The following is a 12706-nucleotide window of genomic DNA, read 5'->3' as shown; positions in this document are numbered from 1 at the left end:
GGCTGGTGACCAGTTCAGGGTGTATCCCGCCTCCTGCCCGTTGACAGCTGGGATAGGCTCCAGCACTCCCCTCGATCCTTGTGAGGATAAGCGGCAAAGAAAATGGAATGGATGGGGACAGGTGGCACGGTGGTTCTATCTATCTATCTATCTATCTATCTATCTATCTATCTATCTATCTATCTATCTATCTATCTATCTATCTATCTATCTATCTATCTATCTATCTATCTATCTATCTATCTATCTATCTATCTATATCTATCTATCTATCTATCTATCTATCTATCTATCTATCTATCTATGATTGGCTGGTGACCAGTTCAGGGTGTATCCCGCCTCCTGCCCGTTGACAGCTGGGATAGGCTCCAGCACTCCCCTCGATCCTTGTGAGGATAAGCGGCAAAGAAAATGGAATGGATGGGGACAGGTGGCACGGTGGTTCTATCTATTATCTATCTATCTATCTATCTATCTATCTATCTATTATCTATCTATCTATCTATCTATCTATCTATCTATCTATCTATCTATCTATCTATCTATCTATCTATCTATCTATCTATCTATCTATCTATCTATCTATCTCTAATTTGTACTTTTGATAGATTAATTACACGAATTGAATCAGTACTTTGTATCACATAGTACTCGAATGAATTGAACTAGTATGTGTCTAAAAAATTGCTTTGAGCATCCAGAGAGAGAGAGAGAGAGAGAGAGAGAAAGAGAAAGAGAGAGAGGGAGAGAGAGCTGATGTAAAAGAGAGAGATAGCGAGCAACACGCGCTCAGGAAGACGAGCGAAGGAAGGCACGCGGCATGTCTCGCGGATTCAGGTAAGTTTGGACGCTTTCGACGCCCTATCGGCACATTTTCATATCATTGATCGGGCACCGCTGGATGCGCGCTCGCGGCGTTCGACGCCCGCCTCGTAACGAGCAACACTGCAAAACGCGGCGTGACAATACCACACGGACGGTTTTTTTTTTCTTTTTTTTTGTGTGCGGGTGTTTTTTTTTGGTTTTTTTCTTCCCATTCCCCCTGTGCGCGGTGTCCACAGCGCTGGAATCCGTCTTGGGTGTCAACGGAACAGTCCGTGATTGCCTCCCTTCCAAAATCCGCAGCTCAGAAGAGTGCCACTTGGCTCTCAACAAACGGAGGACCGAATTCCGTGGAAACACCGATTCATGATCGCAAATTGCAGCTTCCAATTTGGACCTCTGCATCTTTTATTTTTATTTTTTTTTAAACAATTTTACATAGCATTGAAGCAGTGCAAGTTTTCCATCCATAGTTTTCCTGCACATCTAAAAAAGCCAATGCGTTCATGCTATTTAGTGTTCACTCAAACTGGAGCGAGAGGGGAAAAAAATGTATGTTTTAAACTTGTAAGTCAAGCTATCACTGTATTTGCATGAAATCTGTTTTTTCCCCTATTAATTATTATTCAGGATTATAATGACAAAACATTTTTCCCAACTACCGCAATCCCCCGTTTTTCCGGACCACCCGTGCAATAGGTGAAACCTGGCAAGTAACGACCACATTTCTATACTTTTAAATGTACAGCAATGCACAATAGTACTGTACATGTTAGTCCTTGTGTTATTATATATATTTTTTAACCTTTAATTGACTTAAAATCCAGCAAAATTGCATATTTTAGAGACCCCCGCCACACACACAATGCACTGAATCTGCAATAGATGAAATGCATGTAGTGAAGGCACACTGGATGGGCATCCATCCATTTTCTTTGCCGCGTATGCTCACGAGGGTCACGGGGAGTGCTGGAGCCTATCCCAGCTGTCAACGAGCAGGAGGCGGGGTTACAGCCTGAACTGGTCGCCAGCCAATCGCAGGGCACGTAGAGACAAACAGTCGCACTCACAATCACACCTAGGGGCAATTTCGAGTGTCCAATTAATGTGGCACGTTTTTGGGAAGTGGGAGGAAACCGGAGTGCCCGGAGGAAACCCACGCAAGCACGGGGAGAACATGCAAACTCCACACAAATGGGTGCCGGGATTGAACCCGGGACCGCAGAACTGTGAGGCCAACGCTTTACCAGCTGACACTGGATGTGCAGCATATCTAAATTCCTGAATTCAGTATTGAGAGTCTTAACTTCTTTGTAGAAATCCCATAAATAGACAGGAAGTTAAATAAATTAGGTCCTTTGTAAGTAAAGGTAACGGAAGTGGTAATTGGCGTATACTTCCTGTCTAGGTGGGCGTACACGCGGCACAGGCGTGGCATCCCCACGCGGCTGGGATAAAGGCGGGCGTGTCCACAGCTGCTATGCGCTTACCCTCGGCACTCCCCCGCTAAAAGATGGCTGCCCTCGCGCTGCTCCTGCTCCCCGCCTTGCTCTCCGGCCTCCCCGCACCCGGCCTCTCCGCCGGCATCCACGAGCGGGCCGCCGTGCCCCGCGCCGCCTCCCGCTCGGTGGCCCGCATGGACGGCGACGTCATCATCGGCGCCCTCTTCTCCGTGCACCACCAGCCGTCGGCGGAGAAGGTGGCCGAGCGCAAATGCGGCGACGTCCGCGAGCAGTACGGCATCCAGCGCGTGGAGGCCATGTTCTACACCCTGGACCGCATCAACGCGGACCGCCACCTGCTGCCCAACATCAGTCTGGGCTGCGAGATCCGGGACTCGTGCTGGCACTCCTCCGTGGCTCTGGAGCAGAGCATCGAGTTTATCCGCGACTCGCTCATCTCCATCCGGGACGACAAGGACGGATCGAAGTGGTGCGTGGACAGCCAGTCCCACTCCAACCAGCCGCCGCCCACCAAGAGACCCATCGCCGGCGTGATCGGGCCGGGATCCAGCTCGGTGGCCATCCAGGTGCAGAACCTGCTGCAGCTCTTCAACATCCCGCAGATCGCCTACTCGGCGACCAGCATCGACCTGAGCGACAAGACGCTGTTCAAGTACTTTCTGAGGGTGGTGCCGTCCGACACCCTCCAAGCCCGAGCCATGCTGGACATCGTCCAGCACTACAACTGGACCTACGTGTCCGCCGTGCACACCGAAGGTAAGACCATCCCTCGAGGTTCTTGGGCGGTGCTTCTCCTTTGCACGGCATTTTCACACTGTTCTTGGGTTTCTTGGTTTTCACCGTGGAGCAGGGCGTATGGACGGTGGTTCTCCGGGGCAAGCTTGCGGATATTTGGACGTAGACCGGGGAGTAGTATAGATCCCTCATTTCATGTGGATTAGCCTGAAGCACTCTGAAATGACTTGGCCGACCCCCTCTCTGATTGGTTCTGATGCTAGTTTCAAGTCGAACATTCTTCACGGCGCCGTCACAACAAACGGTTTCTTTGCGCCCCCGCAGCACATAAGCAATGAATGTGTCTGGTGACTGCGCGCAGCGGCGGGCTGCTATTTCCGGTCACACGTGAACTCGAGTCCATCCCGGCTGACTTCGTGGTGACTGGTCGCCAGTCAGACACAGGGCACATCAGGTCCCCCCCCCCCCTTTTTTTTGAAGTAATCCCGTTACAGCAGGGGAACTGTCAGACGCTCAGGAGATTTGGTTCTCAATCGTGAACAGCGCGTATGCATAAATTCCCGCTTAAATTGCATATACAAAAATTTGGCACACAGATGTCTGATTCGGGAAAATATTTCACTCCATTTAACAAATTTCGAACCTTTCGCACCTGTTTTGATACAATTTAGGGTTAGGGTTAGTAGTAGTTTTCCCTCATTGTTGTAAACAGATTTTTTTTCAAATGAGTCAATTTATTGCTTTTTTCGTTTATCAAATTTGTGTTGCCGTGTCATTTTCTTTTCAAAGTCCAACTTTTTTTTTCTTCATAAAAACAAAATTCGGTAGTTGACTTGGTGGGGGAAAAAAATAATTTCCACAATTTTGTCATTACGGTCAAATATAAAAATGTATTTATCACTTTATTCTCACGAAATCAGTTCTTTTGTCTTTGGTAAATAATTTTTTCTTACCTTTACACCTTTCTGTCATTTTCTATAAAAAGTGTCATGTTTTTTTTTTGAAATACAACTTTACAATTGTCAATATTTGCCTTTTGTCAAAATATTAATGAAGGTCATTTTCTCATAAAATTTTGAATTTTCTGGAAAAAAATGTAAACATTTTTTCTCTCTCACAAATATCTTTTTTCCTCTTACTGTGACATATTTCCTCATAAAATTTTGAATTTAACCCAGAAAATGATGACTTTTTGCTCATCAATTTATCAGGCTAAAATTGCAAGTTTTGCCCCCGCACCCCCCTCGTGTAGCACCCCACATACTACCACGTGGTAATCTTGAGTGCGTCATACCAGGCTGAGCTGGCTCGCTCTTCTTTGGCAAACTGCTCATTTGTTCAGCCCCGAGCGTAATTACTGCGACGAGGTGAATTGTTTCCACAAATACACACACACACACACACACTCGGGTTATAATTTTTGTAATCAACGCTCGCTTGATGACAGTTGATCTCAATCATTTGATGATCCCATTTTTTTTCCCCCACATTGTCAACATGATGTGCCAATTTTTTTTTTCTCGATGAAATCGTCACAAGTCCTTGATTCACTCATCCAATCGCGTTCAAGCACTCGCTCATCCAATCACGTTCAGGCCGCTCGCTCATCCAATCACATTCAAGCGCCAATGGCTTGCAGATAATTGGAAATGATAGATGTCTACCATCCGTCCACTTTCTTAGCCGCTTATCCTCACGAGGGTCACGGGAGTGCTGGAGCCCATCCCAGCTGAGCAACTACACCCTGAACTGGTTGCCAGCCAATCACAGGGCACATAGAGACAAACAGCCGGACTCACAATCACACCTCGAGGCAATTTAGCATGTTCAATTAATGTTGCACGTTTTTGGGATGTGGGAGGAAACCGGAGGAAACCCACGCAAGCACGGGGAGAACATGCAAACTCCACACAGCCGGTTCTGGGATTGAACCCTCAGAACTGTGAGGCCAACACTTTCCAGCAGATGTCTTCCGATTCATGCAAATCACAATAAATAAATAAAAATCTCGTAAGATAAGGGAATACTTTTGAAATATCGTATTGCACTAAACCGCAGTTGTTACCACGCGGATTGTCGCTCGAGTTCTCGAAGTTCTGCGTGCCTGTGAGCCATCGAAGGTGTCAGCGTGGTTTGTGATTGGATGAGTGAGTTGGCGGTTGCGGAATGGAAGGTTGAGCGAAACACTAATTGGTATTTTTTGGGGTGGGGTCGGGGGGAATTGATAGAGCCGAGTCGGCTAGACGTTAGCTGTTAATTTTCATGATAAAGAACTTAGTCATTTTAACCCCTAACACACACACACACACATATTTTGATCATCAACCCCACCCCGTCGTGACTTTTCTGCTTTTCATAGTTTAAGCGGCGCACCTTCACTCATTTCAAAGAATACACCCATATAACCGCCGCCATTCGGAACGTCGACGATAATCACGGCTTAGTTTTATCTGCGTCGACGGTAACGATCCTCTCCGGGGAAAATTATAAATGCAGCTCGGTTGCCGTGGCAACAGTCGGGGCTGGCTGTGGGGAAAAAAAAAAAATGCAAGTGAAGTACAGTACCTGTGCGGACGCGACTGTACTCAACCGGGCTGTCTGCGAACGTGCCCGGCTGACTCACATTGCTGAATATGTAAATATTTGCACCCGCGACACGAGGCCTTTACAACCATTTCTTCATTTCTTGCGCGGGTGATTGCGCTCGCGTACTTAATCCAGCGCTCTGGTTTGTGGTCATTCCAGACCGTGACACGGCGGTCCACGTGAATGTAGAAGATTTAAACGAGGGAGGGGGGGGGAACAAAAAAAAAAAAAAAAACCCAAAACAGCTTTACTGGTTCTCTTGATTGGGATTCTGTGCCACGGAGCAGACGAAGGCCCGCCTTGCTTTTGATTGCAGCGGCTAAAATCCCCGACACTCATTATTGCGGGATCAAGTCGGGGCTGACAACACTGAGCCAGAGGCCTTTTTGCATGGGGGGGGGGAGAGACATGTTTTCATACATTCTAATTAGGGATGAACCTTCCATAAAATGCTCTTGATCAACGATCACGAACAAAAATGAGCCGTGAGCAATGTAGCATTGTGTTGGGATGCTTACTGATTAGTCCCCCAAAAAAAAAAAAAAATATGAGCGACCAACACAAGTGCAACGGAATATGTAGAGTATTTTCTATACATTTGATGCTTGGAATGTTTATAAATACATTGACGATGCCGTCACAAATTGGTTTGGTTTGCGCGCACCCAATCCTCAACCTAACGGGTTCTCGCGGCTCTCGGGGTTTTCCCGCAGGGAACTACGGCGAGAGCGGCATGGAGGCCTTCAAGGAGTTGGCCTCCCAGGAGGGCCTGTGCATCGCCCACTCGGACAAGATCTACAGCAACGCCGGCGAGAAGCAGTTCGACCGCCTCCTGAGGAAGCTGCGCGAGCGGCTGCCCAAAGCCCGCGTGGTGGTGTGCTTCTGCGAGGGCATGACCGTGCGCGGCCTCCTCATGGCCATGCGGCGCTTGGGCGTATACGACGAGTTCCTCCTGGTCGGCAGGTAAATTCACTCTAGACGGCGAAGGGATAACATTGGGGACTTCACTACTGCGTTAGCATCTGTAAGTGAACGTCATAAACCGAGAATCCTCCCTAGACAGATACAGTCGGCGCTCCACAAGGCTCTATGCTCGGCCCTCACAGTTTTACACTCTACAAGAATGTCAAACATGTCTGGTGTCACGGTAGAAGGTTGTTCCACAAGGCTTGAGTTTAGTTCACAGATTTTACAGTATACTCTACAAGAATACAATAATTTTCTGGTCTAATGGTCTAGATCCACTCTACATAAGTGTCATAATTACTTCTGGAGTTGAGTATGCAGGCTTGTGGAATTATCATACCGCATATGAACTTTAAGATGCTGCATTTTCCCGAGTATATATTGTAAAGGCTGAGAACGTACCTATAAGGAGGAGGGATAAAAAATGGAGGAAGATGATTGCGCCACCATGTCAACAAAAAAGGAAGTGCGTCGGAATAGCAGTGGAAAAGCACAATTGCAGTTTGCACCCAGAGTGGCACGATGCTAGCAGTCCGTCTTTGCGGCACCTCTTTGCGTAATTTTACCACTGAATGGTGACGCAGCGCTTGCTAGTTTTCATTTGATTGCTTCATATTTGTGTTTTTCTACAAACGTTTCCACTATTTGGGACTTCGCTACTGCGTTAGCATCTGTAAGTGAACATCATAAACCGAGAATCCTCCCTAGACAGATAGAGTCGGCGCTCCACAAGGCTCTATGCTAGGTCCTCACAGTTTTACACTCTACAAGAATGTTGAACATCTCTGGTGTCACGGTAGAAGGTTGTTCCACAATTTAGTTCACAGATTTTACAGTATCCTCTAGAAGAAAGCAATAATTTTCTGGTGTAATGGTTCCAAACTTGTTCCACTTGGCTTGCTGCTAGGCCCCCTCGACTCGAGTTGAATATGTGGGTTTGGGGAATTTTCATACCGCATATGAACTTTGAGATACTGCATGTGAGTATATATTATAAAGTCTGAGAAGGTACCTGCAAAGAGGAGGGAGAAAAATGGAGGAAGATGATTGCTGCTATTCTGTCTCTCTATTTATGTTATGGAAGTTATATTTAATTCATCCCTGCACGTTTAAGTTTCCGCCACGGGGAAGGCACTCATTCTTTTTCCGACGCGGCTTTTAAATTATCCATCGTGACGACGCTCTCGGGTTATGGGTTCCGTTTCCGGAGTAACGTTTTTCCTCTCTCCCGTGTCCATCGGAGATGGGGAGGCGGCGGCGGGTGGGCAGCGGGGAAGTAGGTCTATAGTTTTTAGCTTTTTGCGGCTGGTCTCGGCGGAGGGGCAACATGCTCGCTTCTGGGTCACAGAAAAAGAGGCGGCTGGAGAAGATTCACGTGATATCTCGCTTGTGTGCGTGTCGAGAGCAAATCCGTGGAGCGGTACGTTCTCTTTCGAATGTCACTGATCTCATCGCTCCAATTAACACCAAAGCTGTACGCGTTCAGACGCCGTTAAGAAATCCTGACGTGGTTGAACCGCAGTACAGAGTCAGTTGGTGGGGAAAAAAAAAACAGGACGACAGGTTTAGTCTGACATCAACGCGGATGATCAAGTGGGCGACAAATCGATTTCTTGGGAAAAATTGTGAAATCGGTGGAAAACTGGCTTGGTACGAACCTTACGACGGTGACGCGACATGAACTGCCGTGTAGAAAATTGTCCACCCATCCATTCATCCATTTTCTTCGCCACTTATCCTCACAAGGGTTGTGGGAAGTGCTGGAGCCAATCCCACCTGTCAACCAGCAGGAGGCAGGGGTACACCCTGAACTGGTCCCCCGCCAATCGCAGGGCACATAGAGACAAACGGACGCACCCACAATCACACCTAGGGGCAATTTAGAGTGTGCAATTAATGTTGCATGTTTTTGGGACGTGGGAGGAAACCAGAGTGCCTGGAGGAAACCCACGTAGGCATGGGGAGAACAGGCAAACTCTACACAGGCGAATCTGGGATTGAACGCGTGACCTCAGAACTGTGAGGCCAATGCTTTACCAACTGAGGCGCCGTGGCCGTAGAAAATTGTGTAATGACTTATTTTGCCCAAACAGCATTAATAATCACTCATAATAATCCATTTGACTCGCAATATGTCGTGCTTTACAATTGCACACATTATCCGTTAACACCACAGTCGCACCTGGTGCCGGCAAGCCACTTGGACGGAATGGCGGCTGCCATTCTGCGCCCGCGGCCCCCTTCCGACAGCCATTGTCATTCATTCATTCATCGGTTGAAGCCTCTTTCGTGAAGACCTTCTTTCAAACTGATGCTAGCCCTGAAGTTGATTTGAGTTCATGAACATAATACATAACACAGCGCTCATATTTCAAGTTTCCGCTTGGAAGTCAAAAATTGGTCAAATGACAGCTCGCGTCTCAATAAAATTTGTAACTCGGGTGACTCGTTTTCCTCAAGGCAAAAGTGTACCGTATACTTTTAATTTCTTACGGGCGAGTTAGTCCCTGTTGGCCAACCTGACAACAGCCGCTGGTGATTATTTAAAAAAAAAAAAAAGATGGAAAATGTGCTGCTTTTAGTCACGGCGGGAAAGGGGGCGAATGACAAAGTTGAGGCGCATTTATGGATTGCGTTTATTGTCAGTCCTCAAAATGAGAAATATGCAGAGGGTCAAAATTACTTTCCCAAGAGGCTGCAGTCACAAAATAATACATAAAAATAAACCCACATAAAACATTCATGCTTTTGTCGTATAATGCGGTTGTAAACTTTGCAGCTTCTTTGTCCGTGTTGGGGGGCAGAGGGTGTGGGGGGGTGCTTTTTCTAGTATTTACCGTTTCCCTTTTGCTCATAAACAAAAAAAAAAATGGAAGCTGTATTATTCCTAGTTGGCCGTCGGCTGCCGCGATCATATCTCAGGAGCTTGCGGCGACAAGGCGGTTACGACACAAGTAGACGGGGGTAGGGGTGGGGTGGGGGGGGTCCTCGTCCTCGTCCTCGTCCTCCGTTTTTATTGCCTGTGGGAGACGTTCAAATTTTTGGGGTGCTCATCCGAGCAAGAAAAAAAAAAATGCTCTGTGGAAAGCGCTTTCGGAGAGCTTTTGTTCTGGTCCGCTCTTCAGACGAGAGCCAGGTGTGCCAGGTGCTCGACCCACGCGGGCTGAGTGCCCGACCCGCGGGCCGCTCTCGGCGCCGCACTTTGCCCCCACTCTGCTCCGGAGAGTCTCTTTTGTCTTTTCCCTCTGCTGGATGTCACTCAGCATTTGGAGCTCTGGAATACGTTTTCTGTTTCTATGTTTTGGACGTCATCTACATATTTTCCCAAGGAAAAAAAAATGGCACTGGTATTGTACCGTATGGAAACGTGCGTTCCGTGCAACCTGCAAACATGGAAAATGTACTGTCCCTAATGTTTTATTCTACTGTGAGATTTATTGGCAGTTGGCAAACTCGGCAATTATATTTTCATGTCGGCCATGATGGTGGTACTTGGCAGAACTAAATATTGTTTTCGGATAATACATTTGAGAACCAGCGATTAAAGATCAACTACTCGGAGCGAAATAGTTCCCGATTTGATATCAAAAGATGACTGCTAATGTTAAATCGCGTCATGTGAAAAATGCGGACCACGTTTTGTCGAGTGAAGCGTTCCTTGCCTTCGTGAGAAACAAAGAGCGATATGTATTTCTATATATATTTGTGTATATGTGTATGTACATAGATGTGTGTATATGTATGTATGCGTATATATATATATATATATATATATATATATGGCACGGTGGCGACACTGGTAAAGTGTTGGCCTCACAATTCTGAGGACCCGGTTAAATCCCGGACCCACCTGTGTGGAGTTGGCGTGTTCTCCCCGTGCCTGCGTGGGTTTTCTACGGGCACTCCGGTTTCCTCCCACATCCCCCAAAACATGCAACATTAATTGGACACTTTAAATTGCCCCTAGGTGTCATTGGTTGTTTGTCTCTATGTGCCCTGTGAGTGGCTGGCGACCAGTTCGGGGTGTATCCTGCCTCCTGCCCGTTGACAGCTGGGATAGGCTCCAGCACTATGTATATATATATATATATATATATATATATATATATATATATATATATATATATATATATATATATATATATATATATATATATATATATATATATATATATATATATATATATATATATGGCAGGGTGGTGGTAATGGTGGAGGATTGGCCGCCTCACAGTCCGACGTTCAAATCCCGGCCCCACCTGTGTGCATGTTCTTCCCGTGCCTAAGTGGCTTTTCTCCCAGCATTTTTCCCTATTAATGATATGGAAATCAGTTTTTACTTACTGTATAATTTCTCTTTTTTGGGCCTTTTTATCATTTTTTATTTTTTGCTGTCAATTTGCATTATTGTATAATTTTATTATTTTGGTTCGCGTTCGTGTTTTTTTACTTTTTTTTCCCAGTTTTTATGGGGTTTTTTTTTGGCATCGCCTTTAGTTTTGTGCTTTTTCTTGTCCTCCTTCTCGGCTCTTTCTTTTTCTAACTATCCCACGTAGCGCGCCGCTTGCTAATGTGCGATGAGTCCTTCCTCCATCCCCCCGTCCTATTCTTAAATGTTCATCCGCCACCTACTCAATTACCTCAGCGCGTCGCCAAGCGATTTCTCCTCTCCTCACCCGCACCTCCGGACGCCGTCCTTCGTCGTCACCCCTCCCCGCTCGTCCTCCCGGGCGTCGGCGTGGAGTCGAACCCCCGTCGCCGTTTATGGCTAAACATCATTTGCATAAGCTGCTTTTGCAGACGCAACACTAATTTCAGCACACGCGGGATCTCCTTCCCAACTGATTCTTCATCAGCCCCCGACAAAGGAATGTTTTTTTGTTTTTGGTCTTTGTCGAGCGTTGACACGACAAACTGTCGGCCGGGGGTACGAATGTCGTTTCCGGCCTGCAACAAAAGCTGCGGCACGTACTGCGCGTTTGTCACGACGCAGCCGAGTTTTGCTCGGAGCTTGCATACGAGAAATATTGCTGCCTGTTTTCCCGCCATCTCCCAAAGCTTTCATGTCCTCACCATCTCGAGGAGAAGCAAGCGGAGGATGTGGAATTGTGCCCGGCAACTTGGCCAAAGTGGTTTGGCGGATGCAAGATTTGTTGTTTTTTCTGTTTTTTTTTTTTTCTTAATCTCTGGCAACAGTGCCAAAATAGAGCAAAGCACTCTTATCTTACTCGTTTTGAGAACAAAGTCAAATCCATCCATCCATTCTCTTAGCTGCTTATCCTCACAAGGGTCGCGGGGAGTGCTGGAGGCGGCGTACACCCTGAACTGGTTGCCAGCCAATCGCAGGGCACGTAGAGACCAATCGCACTCACAATCACACCTAGGGGCAATTTAGAGCGTCCGATTAATTTTTGGGATGTGGGACTGCCCGGAGGAAACCCACGCAGGCACGGGGAGAACATGCAAACTCAACACAGGCGGGGCCGGGATCGAACCCAGGACCTCAGAACTGTGAGGCCAACGTTTTACAGCTGCCGTGCCGCCCAAAGTAATATCAATCAGGAAAAATGTTGTAAAATGATCTTGTTTGATCTTAATGTACCTGGTGCTCGGTACTCAGTCCGTCTCAGAACAGTAAATTTGTCACCATTATTATTATCATTTCAAATTTTGCGACGCCTCACACTATAAAATAGCAAAAACAAGACTGGGAAATGGATTTTGATGGTTAAATAAAATTGATATGCAAATATGAAACTCATCGCATGGCCCGATTTGAACCTCAGTGACTAAAACCTGAATCTCACAAGTTGTCGCCGAAAAATGTAACCAACCCGCTTTCGTGTTCCTGTTCAATTGAAAATATTTCATCTGTCATACTGTCAATTTGAATGTCTTTATTTGCTGCACACCGGAATTTGTTTGCACCGCCGTCGCCACGGCGATGTCGTTGGGGCTCGTGACGGAGGGTCGGTGGGTTTGCCTGGCGGCGGATCCGTCACTCAGTCTGTCGGCGGCGCCGCCAGAATATGGCTGACATGCGAGAAACAACAACAACAGAAACTGTAATTACATATAACGACACAACGCCGGCCGCTAGGAGGTACCGCGTTGAACCGATCCCGCTACCAGTA

The 12706-nt window shown here is 46.9% G+C and overlaps 1 protein-coding gene across 1 annotated transcript in view; it reads left to right on the top strand.

Annotated features, from left to right (window-relative positions):
• The window catches only part of grm1a (glutamate receptor, metabotropic 1a), a 32867-nt gene that overhangs the window by 2952 nt on the left and 17209 nt on the right, over positions 1-12706 (top strand). The window contains exons 2-3 of the mRNA XM_061811854.1: positions 2231-3041; positions 6320-6569. Coding sequence (XP_061667838.1) covers positions 2336-3041; positions 6320-6569 — 956 coding nt within the window. The 5' untranslated portion in view covers positions 2231-2335. The remainder of the gene's footprint in view (positions 1-2230; positions 3042-6319; positions 6570-12706) is intronic.

This window comes from Syngnathoides biaculeatus, chromosome 23 (assembly GCF_019802595.1).
Source record: "Syngnathoides biaculeatus isolate LvHL_M chromosome 23, ASM1980259v1, whole genome shotgun sequence".
NCBI lineage: Eukaryota > Metazoa > Chordata > Actinopteri > Syngnathiformes > Syngnathidae > Syngnathoides > Syngnathoides biaculeatus.
Note: the sequence above shows the minus strand (reverse complement) of the source record. Positions and strands in the feature narration are given on the sequence as shown.